At 40.4% G+C, this 16,539-nt stretch overlaps 1 protein-coding gene across 1 annotated transcript in view; it reads left to right on the top strand.

Moving 5' to 3' along the window:
• The window catches only part of dnah7 (dynein, axonemal, heavy chain 7), a 136,795-nt gene that overhangs the window by 61,379 nt on the left and 58,877 nt on the right, over window positions 1-16,539 (top strand). Inside the window, exons 35-45 of the mRNA XM_088083000.1 lie at window positions 3,255-3,476; window positions 5,508-5,705; window positions 7,725-7,880; window positions 8,141-8,309; window positions 11,793-11,919; window positions 12,605-12,824; window positions 13,284-13,910; window positions 14,156-14,401; window positions 15,078-15,307; window positions 15,459-15,789; window positions 15,898-16,244. Of these exons, the coding sequence (XP_087939126.1) occupies window positions 3,255-3,476; window positions 5,508-5,705; window positions 7,725-7,880; window positions 8,141-8,309; window positions 11,793-11,919; window positions 12,605-12,824; window positions 13,284-13,910; window positions 14,156-14,401; window positions 15,078-15,307; window positions 15,459-15,789; window positions 15,898-16,244 (2,873 nt within the window). The remainder of the gene's footprint in view (window positions 1-3,254; window positions 3,477-5,507; window positions 5,706-7,724; window positions 7,881-8,140; window positions 8,310-11,792; window positions 11,920-12,604; window positions 12,825-13,283; window positions 13,911-14,155; window positions 14,402-15,077; window positions 15,308-15,458; window positions 15,790-15,897; window positions 16,245-16,539) is intronic.

The following is a 16,539-nucleotide window of genomic DNA, read 5'->3' as shown; positions in this document are numbered from 1 at the left end:
TGTACGCACACACTACTACTACTACTGCAGCTAATAACTATAATTATAGTATCATAAAAGCTACAGATGGTAACTTTTATGAAAAGGACTTTGTGTTATATTTGCTGAAACTGTTCCTATATTCTGTAAGAAGTCATTGAGAGAGATGTGTGAAAAAAAATGACAAAAAGAAAAATCACGTCCCTTCTCCCCTCCATGCGGCTTATAATGGCATTCACTCGATTCACCTGGAGAGCGCCAAACACCCACTCAGAGCCGAGGAGTCTCTGACAAAGCCGTCAATCATGTCAGCCACTGCATATGAACTGCAAACAGTAAAATGTGTAGCAAAACATGATTTGATGAATATGATTTTTTTTAATGTTTTTTTTTTTACAGATTATCCTACTCATTTAGTTCTGTGTGAATTCAGACATAGTTTCAGCAAATACGAAAAGATTAATTAAAAAAAAAACTACAACTTTAACAATAATTATATTTTAATTGAAATATGTAAACCTACAAGTGGTTACAGCTTTATAGATTGTCAATTATTAGACAGATTTATTAAGTTATGCCCAAATATGCCCACATACAATATCCACTCACTAGTCTCAATACAACTATGTCTGTGTTTCAAAAGATTTGAATGTTAAACATCTCCTTGCATGATGCAACATACAGTTTTCTTGCCATAACTGTCGATATGATACACGACAAAAAAACAAAATGGCCAAACCACAAGAGCTTAGAAACACCAAGCCAACATCTAACACCTCCACAACAAACTGATGTGTCATTTTACATTTCATCACATCGTCATGTTGTTCAAAAGTTGCTCTTGAACACACTGAAAACTCTACAGCTGACCATGCACGGTATGTTCTGTGCTTTAGAGAGAGGAAATAACTAGTAAGTAGTATTTCTTTGTACTCCATGAACATTTCAGTGAGATAAACATGACAAACCAGCTAATTTTCATGCCACTGTGAATCTGGATAAACAGGTTTGCAACTGGCACTTGAGAGTTTGTTTTGCCTTTCATTGATGTTAAAAGCCTGTGGTTTTGTTTGATGAAGAAGAAATGCGTGGTGGGGCAGAAATAATTCAAAGGACAAAACTGCACTAGCTGAATTGTATAAGAGCCAATGGTACCAGATACACTGCGAAACTGCAGGGGCTGTTGGCCAAGCATGAGCTCAAGGCAGCTTACAAACCATCATTATAACATGCTGTCAGGCTGATAACATCAATTCAGCATAATTATACCTAATAAATAAGTGAGGAAGGGTGCCCTATCTAACTCCTACTTAACTCCAAAACAGTTGGAGCAATGCTGTTACAAATTTTGTGAAACTGTCATGTTGTGAGGTACAAAATAGTTCAATTTCAAACCATGGTCTAAAGTACAAACATTTTAAACGGCAGTGTGGACACATCCCTATTATCTGTGTTATTTTCAGCTTGATTCAGGCTGCTGTTACCTCTCCTTTCTTACATCAAAACAATGAGTTCACAGCTCGAGTTGTGAGCTGAAAACAAAAAAAGTGAACTTTGGCAGCGGCCCTTGTGGTATCCGTTGCATTGCTCCCAAAAGGCACATCCAAAAAACGATTTCTTGTTGCAAAAAGTGAACTCAGATATACACCAAAGAGCCTGCCTTTTTCTTTTTGCACATACAGTCCCAATCTGCCTTCACACAGGCCCACAAGAGTGGAAAAGTTTTAGTAGATGAGCCCTTTCCTCTGCCCCCTGCCTGAGTTCCAATTGATTTTTTTGCCTCTGTATCTTGTCTTTTTGAAAGCACTGCTATTATCCCCCTGTGGCACGCTGCACTGATGAATGCCTTTCAACCCTCTCTCCCATGTTTCTCAGCCACTCATTATCAAAGTGTTGAATTAATCAGCCTTTTAACAGCAGGAGCTATCATGAGGCAGCTAAGCCTCATGATAGGCCATTTCCAATTCCTACAGTATTCCTGCTGATTTTTCCAACAAAGACATCTCTCCTCTGTGGATTCTGGTGTTTGTGTCCTAAAGTAATCTGTACATTGGTCAAAGCTTTTACATGGAAACTGTACATTTTAATCAATACAATAATTCCAAACCTCATCCATGTGCTTAGATTTTTAACTGCAACTCAGTATGTTCCCATTTGTGTAGTTTCTTACTTACATTGTCCACTCTGCAAGCACTATCCTGAATATGATTTTGCTCATTTTGTGGTTTTTGGTCAATAGGTAAGTACTGTTGAAAGTGGTTTGAAAATGCAGATGGAAAGTAGTGATATTTTTATCATATATATACAATTTTAAAGGACTGGCATTGAAGTCATTTTATTTTAAGACAAGTATCATAAAATTTCATAGGGAGGTTTTTTATGCAATGTTACATTAATCTGACAGTAGTGGTTAGTTGTTACATATAGTGTATTTGCAATTGACTTTTTGCAGGTCTTAGTTTGAGGCTCATACATATGATGCCAAAACCCAAATGTGTATAGACTAGCAAGCCATTGTACCATTTAGCCCACCTAAAAACAGTTAAGAATTAGAGTATATGCTTGTAATTTGATTAAAATTTAAAATTTTACTTTAAAGGTATACTTTACCTCCAGAATGATTTGTATGTTTATCTCTCACCCCATGTTATCCTGAAATCAGGGAGAAATATTTGTTGTGTTTGCTTGCTTCATGGTAAATGAAGAATCCAAAAACTGAGAAAATTCTTGATTAATTACACTAAATAGGGTCCAGGTGTAACAACAGCAGAACTATAGCAAAAAAAGTTTACAAACTCTCACACAACTGAGTCATATACTCAGTACTTCCCAAACATGCATGGTCACTAAAACATTACGCTTTAATACATTTACACATAAACAGTGACACACATGGACGAGTAGTGCGCCTGGGCATGTGCACACATTTGAACTTCCATTAAGCTCCTGTCATTAAGCTCATTAATTGGCCAGAAGTTATGATGTCACTCCCATGCTTTTCACTTCCTGGCCAATGAACTTTCTAAAATATTTTTCTCCGTTTTTGAATTCACCGTGAAGGCATGTGAGAAAATAAAGTTCAAAATTAAATTTCAAAGTAAAACGGGGTGAGTAATTGATATACAAATGGTATATTTGATGTTATATATATATATAATAGTATATTATGAAGTATTTCAACCCCTTTTTCAACCATTGCCTCCATGGACCTATTCAGACACATTATATACACAGATAAAAACAAAAAGTGATGGTTGTCCTCTCCTTTTACACAGGGCATCTTTGTGTTCTGCCTGGTCTGGTCCGTGGGTGCCAGCTGTGATGATGCAGGTCGGGTCAAGTTTGATGCCGTTGTCAGAGAGGTACTGGACGGCCCTTTAAGTGAGGAGACCCGCGCCCGCCATGGTATTCTGGCTACTGTAGAAGCTCCACCCAAACAGCTCACAGTGCCTCTGCCCAATGAGGAAACAGTCTATCAGTATCGATTCATTAAAGAGGTACGGCTGCTTTTGATAATTACGCATCTGAGAGCACTTTTTTCAACATTGTGACATGTGGGACTCAATTTAAAAAAATAAATTATATATATAGTTGTGTTTGACATAGGAGGAGGATGAAAACCGAATATCTTTTTGTTAAAGTAAATGATACAAATGGTTATATAATATAGGAACTTTGCTAACACCACAATAACTGACAACAAGCATCAAAGGGAGAGCACCCTCTACAATCTGCATTAAGAACTTGTGGACTAAACGGTGACATACCTGCATTAAATTTCTCTTTTTCTCAGATAGCGGGAAAAGAGAGACATGAAGTGTTTTGTCTCTGTGACCTTTCTGAAGTGCCATGCTGCAGTGTCTGTCACATGGCTCCACCTGCCTCGAATTTTCTGCCAGTAAATTACTTTATCATGGAGGATGGTGGACAAGGCAGTGTTTTCATAGCAAAGAAAAACAAATCCTCACCCTCCAAAAGTGGTTTTGAAAAAAAAAGGGCCAGATCCACAAAGAAAGGATTATGCCTGCGAAAATCACCATGATTTGTGCAGAATTAGCAAAGTCAATCTAGAGTGTTTTAACCCCCTATCCACAAAAGAATTTGCACCAATTATACGGCAGCGCTAACACGCCTACAAAGTTTGGCACAATTTGCCCCATTTTTGTGTTTAATTGAGTAAGCAAATCTTTTCCCAGTGTTGCAGGCTTTTCTCCATATTGCAGTACACAGATTGGTTCATAATGAAAACTGCAGAGAGCACAAAATTTTGCAGAAAGTGTCAATTTTTGTTTTTTTCACAGTTGGCTCTGTGTTGCAGCTGGCTCTAGCATCTGACACTTAAACATGTGTCTCCAAAATTAGACACAGACAGTGCGCTTTTTACGCACGGTGCTGTAGTTGCTTCATTAAGAGGATCGGCCAAGATTTTTAATTAATGTTGTGTATTGTGCTTCACATCCACACAAGTCAGCTGTTAAGACACAGATCCCAGGTTTACACGCCAAAATTGTTTGTAAAAAGGCAGCCCTTATTGTTGAATCCTGAGCTCCACCAGAACTGTTTCATTTCAGAATCCGATAAAAGCTCACAACCAACCTGGTTCCCCCCCTCTGACTATAGATTTCACTTATAATATCACTCAATATCAATTCATTATCATTCAAAGCTCACAAGCTTTGAAAAGAGAGAAATTGTGCCTATTTAATACACAGGTCTCAGTGGCATGAAATAGCCCCACGGTGCCTGTGGCAATTAGCGCTGGTCTTTGTGAATGAGATGGTACTTGCAACCAGGCTTATTTGCATAAGAAGGGGGGAATTTTGTGCTGAATTTCTGACTATTCCCTAATTTACATACATGCAAATAGTAGGCACACCCGTGACGCTGTCGGCTCGGCAGTGCAGTTGCATGCATTTCATCCTTTGCACATGCTTTTTGGATTGCACACTTTTTTCATCTCATTTGCACAGGTTTGGTGGCCATCACCTTGAAGAAATTAAAAATTTGGCACAAATGCTCAATTGGAATCAAAGATGAACTGATAAGATTTTGGTGTTCAAAGTTCAAGGTCACTGTGACCTTGTGTCCATCTCATTGTCACATGGGAGTGGGAGTGGGAGTTTCTTCAAATTTGGCACAAACGTCTACTTGTACTCAAGAATGAACTGATTATAATTTGCTGGCTGGAGGTCAAAGGTCACTGTCACCCAATAAAACAAATTCATATGCTTATTATTACAAATGACTACACAAAGACGCTATTTGATTATTAATAGTTTTGGTGGCTATTGATATGTATTAATATCGAACACTAGTAAAGCATAAGCACCTTTTATGTATGATCATCCATAACATTTTCGTCTCACAACATAAACAAAAACATTCGCCTGCTTCAGGTTGTCTTACCTACAGTCAAAGACTATATTATTATAATCTAGTGTAATATGGTCCCCTTGGAGTGTGGCCTTGGATCTCATATGCAACTCTTAACCTTTTTCTTTCTTTTTTTCTTTCAAATTCCTCTTCAGGGCCCAGGCAGGTGGGAGCTGTGGACAGATGAGCTAAAGACTGTGCCCCCCATATGCAAAGACATGCAGTTCAATGAGATCATTGTGCCCACTGAGAACACGGTACGCTACATGGCACTGATGGAGCTCCTCGTCACCCACCAGAAGCCCACTATATTCATCGGCCCCACTGGCACTGGCAAAAGTGTCTACATTACAGTGAGCCATATTTTTTTCATAATGTAACACTTGTGACACACTGAGGTATTTTGCATTTAGCAGAAAGAAATGTGAGGCAAGAGTGATGCAGATGCAACATCTTTAGACATTTTTAGAAGTTTCCTCACTGAGGCTGCGTTCTAAGCAAATACAGTAATTCTTTGTGGATTTTACATGAAAGAAAACATTATTACATTATGAAAATTATATTCAAATTCTACCAATAGATTCCCCTAAATCCACAACAATTTTTGATACCTGTAGGCACATTTATTTAATACATGTGAATTAATCACGAGCACATTGTTGATTTGCATACATTAAGTAGTACATTATTAGTTCTTCCTTTCTTTTTATGTCTGCTTATTTCTGTCCTTTCTCCAAGGGAGTCAGGAATTTACTTATGCCATTTTTATTGGTAGAAATTAATTTTATCAGAAAACTCCACTGCTAACAATGACATCATTCTTTAAGAAGAGTGAGCATTCATTTATAAAAAGTACTGTAGTCCCAGCCTCGGGAAACTGGAGTAAGTGCTCTGAACATACAAATCATTTGGAGGCAGCACAGCTACAGACACCAGGTGTGAATTGGCCACCTTGGAGGAATACTGAGTATCTCTCAGCAGACCTTCAGCTATTTATATCAAGGACTAATCCCCCCCCCTTCCCTTTGCTTCATTAGTTCATCCATTAGTGTGCTCAAACTTGGGACTCTGGGGTGAATAGAGATCATCTCACGGGGGAGCCTGCCTTGTTCTCCTCTTCCTGTCTGCCTGCTTGGTGGAGCAGCTCTGTCCCATGCCGCAACCAGCAGACCATGGCTGAATCCCAAATCTGGCAGGAGTGATAAAGGAGCACCAGCACTCCATAAGACCATAAGAACAGACTGGTGTGGTGCTGGCACCAGTACCATCAGACACCTGTACACAAGCCCTCTTCACCATACCCAGTCTGCTCCTAAGTGAAACAGAGAGAAGCCGTGCTGCTCTTGGTTTATAATTTAGACAAGAGGATGATGATGCACCTTGGCTGCACCCTGTGATCATTCACATCACAAGTCCCCCTTAATTATGCAGGTCGTTATTCACACGATTTCACAAGCATGTGTAAGAGCACCGTGTGCATGCTTATGCACATGTGGGGAAGCTTGAGCACGTGCTCTGAACACACGGTGCATAAAAAAAAAATACTGTGAAAAAGATCAAATCTGATTTTTGTTCTCTGATCATGTAAACGGAGGGCCATTTGTCCGAAAGGTCATTTTATCAAAATGGCCTTTCATAAAAGCCTCTTTTAGCTTTTAGTGAGATGCCCTTTTGTAAACCCTCATGCAGAATCATAAATTCATTGATTTTACCCTTTTGACCCGCAGCACATTACTTTAGATCGTGTCCTCGGAGGGCAACTAATTCCCTACTTCATTTCAAAGTCGTTTTCAGGGATTAACTGCGATCCAGTTTTTATCTAATGAAATACTCACTAAATGCCACATTTAATTAGATTACAAAGCTTATCATAACCATTTGCCAGGATCAAACTGGAAATTATCATTTTATTTGTACTCTACCTGTACAGGCTCTTTGGCATGCTAATTCAGAATACAGAGTAGCAATATTTTGAAAACATTTTTCAACCAACTCTGTCACCTGTTTTTCAAGTATGCCGATGTGAGCCAATTTAGTACCTTGATCACATTTATTCATTAAATTAAGTTAATGAAATTCCCAGATCCTAATTGGTCATTTTATGTGTTCTGAATATCCCATAAAAACACACAAACAGTACAAACATTGTTCTATAGAAAAACCTCAATAGTAAAATATAACACAAACTAATCGCCCCCTTAAAAATTGTCACTTTTCCTGATAATATCTCTCTTCTCTTTATGCGGTTTGTTGCCATTTTGTATCATGGTGTTGTACATATATAGATATTCATTGTGATGATGTAAAATAAACTTTCCTACTATGAGATTTGATAATAATTTGTGTTTATATTTCCAATAACTCTTGCTCAGGACTTCCTATTGAACCAGCTGCAGAAGGATGTGTACAGCCCATTATTCATCAATTTTTCAGCCCAGACCACAGCTGCCCAAACCCAAAACATCATTATGTCCAAGCTCGATAAGAGGCGCAAAGGAGTGTTTGGCCCTCCATTAGGGAAGAAAATGGTACAGCCTCTTTTATTATGTTCATATGATATTTTATGTTAGTATGACTTGTTTGATTTTCCATTTACACATACATCAGCAAAGTGAGTCACTAAAATGTTGCAAAGATTTGAAGTCTACATAATAATAACATTTTCATTAGCAATGAATGTGTAAAAAAAAAAAAAGCGTGCGTTTAAACGAATGCAGTGTTGTTTTAGATATGTGGAATTATATGTTTTTAAGCTTATTACATGTATACTTATATTGTATCTATTTAGGTGGTATTTGTGGATGACGTGAACATGCCAGCCCGGGAGGTTTATGGTGCCCAGCCTCCTGTGGAGCTGCTGCGCCAGTGGCTGGACCACTGGAACTGGTATGACATGAAGGACTGCTCCATGATCAACCTGGTGGATATTCAGGTCATATGTGCCATGGGACCTCCTGGTGAGTAGCAACTGTGGTACCCAAAAGTTTATCAGAAGTGCAGCAGTAATGATACCAAAGCCTAGATTGGTTAACAAAATGCAGGTCATTAGGTGGATTAAAGCTGGGGTAGAACAAAAACAAAAAAACAACAGAAGAAAACAGAAGAAATTGAAAAGCCTCTTTCTGCAGTTCTCCCCTCTCTGTCTTAAGCCCCTCCCACTAGATAACCCTGGACATATGCATGCACTTCATACAATAAACCAGTGTTTCCCATACATATGCAGCACATTCACTCAGTCCTACCTTGCCCTGCTCTCTCTGTTAATCAGAACATAAATGAGACAAGAATTGTACTTGTTTACTTGAACTTGCCTTTGACGAAATGTTCTCTGCAAAAGCGTGTTTACTTTGATGGTTGCCACTCATAGCCCTCCGTGGGGACGGGGGCAAGTAATAGCACAAATCCACAGTCTCCTCCTGTAAGGGTTTTCTTTCTCAGAGGGACTTCTGTAAAAGCACAACCCTGGCTTGTCTTTTCATCACTTTGTGCTGACTGATTTAACAGCAACTGTGTGACATTTTTGCAAAGCTAACCGCAAACCTTCCAAAAACGCACTGGTGGACAGCAGCAGAAGGCATTGTTTTGCCCTCCATTTGGTTGTTCCTATAAGGACGTGACGTCATGTGAAAATAATGAATAGCAGCTGAAATTTGGCAGTGCCAGGTCTAACCTTTGCAATAGAAGCAACAGACAGTTTGCTGATCCAACAGGGTTTTGGGGCTGTGCGGTCCCCTGGAGCAGGGGTTTACACTTGGCTGGATTCAGGTTGCTAAGCTGATTGGGGATCCATTGGAGGACCTGTTTCCTATTGGAGCTGGTCTGTACCGGCAGGGACTGAGATTCAAGGCTCTAGCTAATGTTAGGTACATAAACATGACCTTGAAGCAGCAGCCGTGAAGAAAGCCAAAGTATTAGCAACATTTTTAGTCCATTTCTGAAAAGGCTTTGCCAATATCGACACATTTTATTTTGTTTATTTGTCAGACTCTCTCTACAGCTACTTTTACACAGAGATCGTGCTATGGGGCCGCAACAAAGTCCCCCTGTTATACAGCCCCTGCATTTTACACAGAACCAAACAATGGCAGCATCATTCCGCTCCTGTGTGATTATACACTGCATCACGGAATCCTGCGATCAAAGGAGGCATGACGGGCGTTTGCCTCTAGCGTGACATATAATATACACATTGGCAGGGCTTTATAAACAATAACAAAGACATAACATGTCAGTCACCATCATTTACTGTCACTGTTGTAAGGAGGCTCATCTCGTCCTCTGCTCTGAAGGTAAGGAGCTCCCGAATCTCATTGTTTAAGTCTAGTTTTCTCTCAAATTTCTTGAATTACAATGCACTCAAAGTTTAGTATGGGATTTTTGCCCAGTCACTTCAAATTAAAACTGCCTACACAAGCTTTAACTGAATACTTTCCCCCTCTGTCTCTGAACTGCTGCTGAAGTGCTGCTGAGTCAATGTCACAAACCACAAGCTGCTGTTTTATGAAGCTCTAGCTGCCTTAAGGTGCTTGCAAATAGCAAGTGTTTACCACCTTCACTACAACTACCAGTGTAAACACAAAAGTGTCCCTGTCCACTGAGGCAGCTGGCAGTGACAGCTGCGAGAGAAGAGGATGGGTGCCCACACAGCCACAGTATCTGCTCCTGATACCTGTGCTGACAGTTGTTCAGCTTCCATAAGCTGCTGCTCAGTGTGGCAAACACTGAGCACACACCAGAGAAACAATAGAGGAGCACAATTTTACAGCCGTAAAAAAAAGCCGTATTTCGAATTATATAAAACCTATTCAGAGAAAATGGATTTAAACAAAGTTGCCTTATCATGTTTAAGATTTTAATATGCTAAAATAATCAATGTCAGTGTGCAAATGTAAGCTCGTCTTTAACATCACCAAATTATAGTGCAAGTAGTCACTGCTTTTTGTAAGCACTCCACAGAAAACATCCCTTCAGTGGACTCTGTTGATTGAGATTGCCTTGCAGTCATGATGAGTTGTGCAAGTTGGTTGCACTCTGAGACATGAGGTCAAGGTCAGCTTTATTAATAGAGCACTTTGAAAACAAACCAGCCTTGTGCCAAAGTGCTTTGCAACAAGCATAAACACGAGGGAAACATACTTAAATACATGCATAAGTACCATGCACAGATACTGATGTATATAAATGTAGAATGCAAATTTGGCCAAGAATCAATGCAGGGGCAGCTGGATAAGTAAAAGTGGGTCTGAAGATATCTTTTAAAGAAGACAAGAGATTCAGCTTTTCTTAAGCCTCATTTCCACTCTGCAAAAATCCTGCTAACATCGGGCTTTTTAGTGCAGTGGGAATGCATACAATCGTTATTCAAACCTGGGTCAAATGACTCTGGAGTAGTCATGGGTATTTATCGCCTCTGGCTCTGATCAGCACTGATGGAAACATTAGGGTGAATGTGCTTGTTTTAGCTCCCTAATCGGCTAGATTCACCAGTGCCCAAACACCAACAGCTGTCGGTCTCCTCCTAACCAGTCATAAAACAGTAATCCATATTAGTCTGCACAGAATTTGAAAGCAAGACTGAATAAGTAAGCGATATATAAAGAGAAGTAACCACCGTAAAGTTTTACAGCCCTTTACATGTCCTCCAGCCTGTCCGTGACATCGAACAGACACACCCAAAAAACAAAAAAACATACAAACAAAAAAGCCCAAACACACATCAAAGGGATACTGGTCTGCAGCAGAGCCGTGCACACAGTTCTGCTCTACTGGTAATGGGAAAGCAGTATATAGCATATTTTTAGCAGGTTTACCGAAACTTTTTGTGCACACACTAATTTTGGTGCAAAAGGGCTATTATATTTTCAGGGAGATTATTTCAGAGTCTCAGAGCAGCTACTAAGAAGGCCCTGTATCCAAAAAGTTTTCATTGTGATCATGGAATAGTTAACTGTCCAGGATCTGTACATCTGTGGGGCCTCACCAACTGGTTTCTCTGTCCCTGTGAACTATGTCACCAGGGAGTTCCAGAAGAACTTAGAAAAATGTTGAATGAGATGACCTGTTAAAAATAATCTTATTGCATAGAACATGTGACTAATATGTAGCATTTGTATGTCATCTCTGATAAATACTGTGGTTGTTAGGTCTTCTAGTACATTTATGCACTGAAATAGTAATGACATGACAATATAATTGAACAGAAGGAGCCTTACTGTCCACCTGTTTAAAAATGTCTTTAGCTCATAAAGACATAAAATATATACATACCTATGAATGTATTCAGCACATTGAGCAAACGTAACTGTGCACCATAAAAAAACTTTAAAAACCAACTTGGTACTGAGTGAGAGGAGCTGGGACACTCATTTGACGCATACCTATCAGTTGTTATCTCTGTCAAAGGAAAACAGAAAAAAAAGGGGTTTTTTTGTCCTGTTTAGGTGGGGGACGGAACCCCATCACACCTCGGTACCTGCGCCACTTCAACATGATCACCATTAACGATTTTGATGAGAAGACAATGTTCACAATCTTCTCCAGGATCTCAGACTGGCATTTCACCATACGGTAACTGTATGGCGTGTGTGTTATGTGTTGACACAAAAATGCATGCATGTGTTTAGGAATGTTCATAACCAGACCTTTACATATAATCCTCTGAAATACTCTGTTACATACATTTGACCCACTATTTTTTATACTTTTTTTACTTATATTTTTAAGTCCTGGAGTGTTGACGCACCACTTTTAGCAACAGAGTGAAGTGACGGTTTATTACTAACTAAGATAATTAGGCAGCTAAATCTGCAATCATGCACATAAAGTAAGGCAGATACATGTAAGTTATGATACAATTATTCTGTTCATCAGTTTCTGTTTCAATTATTAGAGGATTAAAGGTGTTCTTCTTTCTCTTTTCTCACTGCACTACCTCAGTGTTTACCTCAGAGATCACAAGCCCTAAAGCAATCAAATCTGTTGGAAAGGTTTCAAATCTACCAAACCTCTCCTGCAAACACAAGTATTACTTGCATTTTAACAAAATGGCAATCTCACACTTTTGGGCCTTTTGGAAATACATTATTAATTCTAATAATAAAAGAAAGATCCTTGATCATATATATTTCATTTATTCATTTAAACAGTTTTATCATTGCAAGAAAAAATGACACAGATAAATTACTGAATTTCCTAACTAAAACGTAGGAAATATTATAAATGGGATATCAACAATTAACCATTCCATCTACAGGTTTGCATTCCCAAAGCCGTTTGCAGCTCTGACCTCTCAGATCGTCAGTAGTACCATGTCAGTGTACCGAGAGGCCACCAAGAACCTGCTACCGACCCCAACAAAGTCCCATTACTTGTTTAATCTTCGCGATGTCTCCCGGGTCATCCAGGGCGTCTGCCTGTCACGGCCAGAGACTGCAGATGAACCATCTGTCATCAAACGACTCTGGGTGCATGAGGTAATGTTGTACACAGCAAACAGCGAAGATGTGTCTGAAAGCTTTGCAACTAAAGTAGCTGAAAGAGTAACTAAACCCTTAAACCACTTTTTTCACTTGAAAAGCAATATCTATGGGTATTTAGTAGTGTTGTTCATTGATTCAGGTCAAATTCTTGACATTTGAGTGAAAAGTATGAAATTCTACATATTGTGGGAGGGAGGGAGATGCTGTGGATCAAGAGGAGGCACAATTGGGTGACTGGGCATGTCTTAACTCCCACCTCCCAGCCTTGCCCATTTCCAAGACAATACTCTTTAAATATGCTAATAAAGGAAGTGGAAATTTGTGGAAATACAGTACATGCGTGTTGGACATTGTCCTCCTTTGGAACTTCCTGTGTTGCCATCTGTCTTTATCTTTGTTTTTCTCTGTATCTGTCTCTCATACTTACTCTTTCTTTGTCTTGTTGCTCATCAGGTTCTGAGGGTATACTATGATCGATTGGTTCACGACATAGATCGGTCCTGGCTTGTAAGCCATTTACAGGAAGTGTCTCAGAATCACATGAAAGAAAACTTCCATCAGCTCTTCCAGCATCTGGACCAGGACCAGGATGGAAAGGTCACTGAGGATGACCTGCGCAGCCTCATGTTCTGCGACTTCCATGATCCAAAGGGCGAGGACCGCAACTACCGCGAGGTACACAACCTCGACCAGCTCCGGCAGGTGGTGGAGTCGCACCTGGAGGAGTACAATAACATCAGCAAAGCACCCATGAATCTGGTGCTCTTCCGTTTCGCCATCGAACACGTGTGCCGCATCTCCCGCATCCTCAAGCAGCCGAGCGGACATGCTCTTCTGGTTGGCGTGGGCGGGAGCGGGCGACAGTCTCTCACCCGGTTGGCTGCTTACATGGCAGAGGCTGAACTTTTTCAGGTGGAAATCTCCAAGACCTACGGAACCACTGAATGGCACGATGACCTGAAGCTTATCATGAGGAAGTCCACACAGGGTGAAGCTCATGGCGTTTTCCTCTTCACAGACACTCAAATCAAAATGGAGTCATTCCTGGAGGATATTGGCAATCTGCTCAACACTGGTGAGGTAAAGTGAACATACATGGATTTGACGAATGAGTTGAGGTAAAGATAATATTCGAAAAGATGGGAAGACTGATTAGTGAATGAAGTTTGGATGGAGGAAAGAAAAATGGATGTTTGCTTAGATTCAGAGATGGATAAAAATGTAGCAAATACAGAAGATGTAGATAAAAAATGATACAGATTAAAAAGATTTTACACATCTAGTCCCCAAAACAGATCTTTCTGTTTTGTTTTGGTTGTTTCCAGGTGCCCAACCTGTTTGCTGTTGACGAGAAGCAGGAGATCTGTGAGCGAATGCGCGTGTTGGACCGCCAGCGTGACCGTGACAAGCAGACGGATGGCAGCCCCCTGTCTCTTTTCAACATGTTTGTTGAGCGCTGTCGCACACAGCTGCATGTGGTGTTGGCCATGAGTCCCATTGGAGATGCCTTCAGGAACCGTTTGAGACGTTTCCCCGCCCTCATTAATTGCTGCACCATTAACTGGTTCCAGGTGTGTGTATGTATGTTGCATGAGCTCTGGTGTGCGGTCGGTTGCACATAAAGATGCCTAAAGCAGTTAATCAAAAGACGAGGACAATGTAGAGTGTGTGTAGGGGCTGAAGATGCCAATTGTAAGACGAAAATAAGTAGGATTTGTGTTTATTGGCATTGTCAGGAAACTATGGAAGCCCAAAAAGGCAGATCAGAAAAAAAAAATCTGGTGATCCTTTTTCTAAGTCTGATCTATTAAAACTCACCTTGGAGATAATTCTGTAGTCCTATTTAAGAACATGAGGTAGCAGTGTACTTCAGCCTTTTGTGGCCAGAATGTGTATTACAGCAAAAATAAACACCTAACATACTGTACTTCACGCAAAATCATCCTGACAAAAAACATTTCACCTCCCAAAACTTTTTCTCCTACCTGTTTTCACAGATGGAAAAGTCATTTAGAAAAATGATCCCGGCAAGCATTTTTTTAAACCTGCACAACTTTTTTTGCCACCTGTCTCACAGATGAAACTTTAGGAAAGATGACCCTGGCAAAATGTATTTTTTCACCTGTTCTTATGTCATAAAAACAGAAGAGAAAACAATTTAGATCAGAATTAGAAAGTTGTTCACCAGATTTTCTCACACTGGAAATGCACTCTATGTGTGGTAGCACAGTTTTCTTTTTTTATCAGACCTGGCCTGAGGATGCTCTGCAGGCGGTGGCCTGTCGCTTTCTGGAGGATGTTGAGATGACCGCTGAGTCCCGAGAAGGCTGTATCAACATGTGCAAGAGCTTCCACACCTCAACCATTGAGCTATCGGTTCGCTTTTTGGCTGAGTTGCAGCGCCACAACTATGTCACCCCAACCTCATACCTGGAACTCATTTCCACCTTCAAGGCCTTACTGAAAACAAAAAGAGCGTAAGATTGAAGATAAACTCTGTACATTGCAATAACACTTATTTGATGTTTTTGTTACTTCAGATGCTAGTGATTCAAGTCTTCTGAATTCCAGTATCCATGTATAAAATGAGGACGTATTTTCCTCATCTCTCCTTGTCCTTTTGCTAAGTGAGGTGATGAAGCTGAAGCGTCGCTATGAGGTGGGCCTCGAGAAGCTGGAGTCAGCAGCAGACCAGGTGGCCACAATGCAAGTTGAGCTGGAGGCTCTACAGCCACAGCTGCTTGTGGCCAGCAAGGAAGTAGATGAGATGATGGTGGTGATTGAGCATGAATCTGTGGAGGTGGCTGAGACTGAGAAGGTGGTGAAAGTGGATGAGGCTGTGGCCAACGAACAAGCCATGGCTGCCAAGGCCATCAAGGATGAGTGCGATGCTGACCTGGCTGAAGCCATGCCTATCCTGGAGTCAGCCCTTGCTGCATTGAATACTCTCACTAATCAGGTAAAAGAAGCATTTTTCCCCTTATGTAGGATAGTGCTCTTAAATCTGACTCAAAGTGCCAGGTGTACTGGAATAAAATAGTGAAGATGTGGTTCTTTTTACATACAGGATATCACAGTGGTGAAGTCAATGAAAAGCCCACCTCCAGCTGTGAAGCTGGTGATGGAGGCCATCTGCATTCTCAAAGGCATCAAGCCAGATCGTGTTCCTGACCCCTCAGGCTCCGGTAAAAAAGTAGAGGACTTTTGGGGCCCGGCCAAAAAACTTCTTGGAGACCTTAGGTTTCTTCAAAGCCTCCATGAGTATGACAAAGACAACATACCGCCTAATCTCATCGCCATCATCCGAAACAAGTACATAACCAACCCAGACTTTGTACCAGAGAAGATTCGAACGGCATCGACTGCAGCTGAAGGCATGTGTAAGTGGGTTTGCGCCATGGACAAGTATGACAAGTAAGTAATGTTCTTCTCCTCCTGTGTTATTGATTGTAAAAACTAAGGCATATTAACAAAGCTTGAGAGAGCCTTTCATCCATCAATGTGAGAAAAATGAAGCTTGGTTCGTGGTAACCTCGCAGGAATAATCATTTTGTCTACAGCAAGTGTACCATGCATATGCCAGGTCATTAATATAACAAGCCAAATCAGGATGCAGAAGATCATTTAAAAGGAAATATTCATCATAATTCTGACAATCTTAAATGTTACTCACATTTATAGAAGCTAAAGGTTGTCTGGCATAACTAAT

Source organism: Plectropomus leopardus, chromosome 10 (assembly GCF_026936395.1).
Source record: "Plectropomus leopardus strain MGB_pleo_1.0 chromosome 10, ASM2693639v1, whole genome shotgun sequence".
Taxonomy (NCBI): Eukaryota; Metazoa; Chordata; class Actinopteri; order Perciformes; family Serranidae; genus Plectropomus; species Plectropomus leopardus.
The sequence above is the reverse complement of the archived record's forward strand: the minus strand, read 5'-3'. Positions and strand labels throughout refer to the sequence as shown.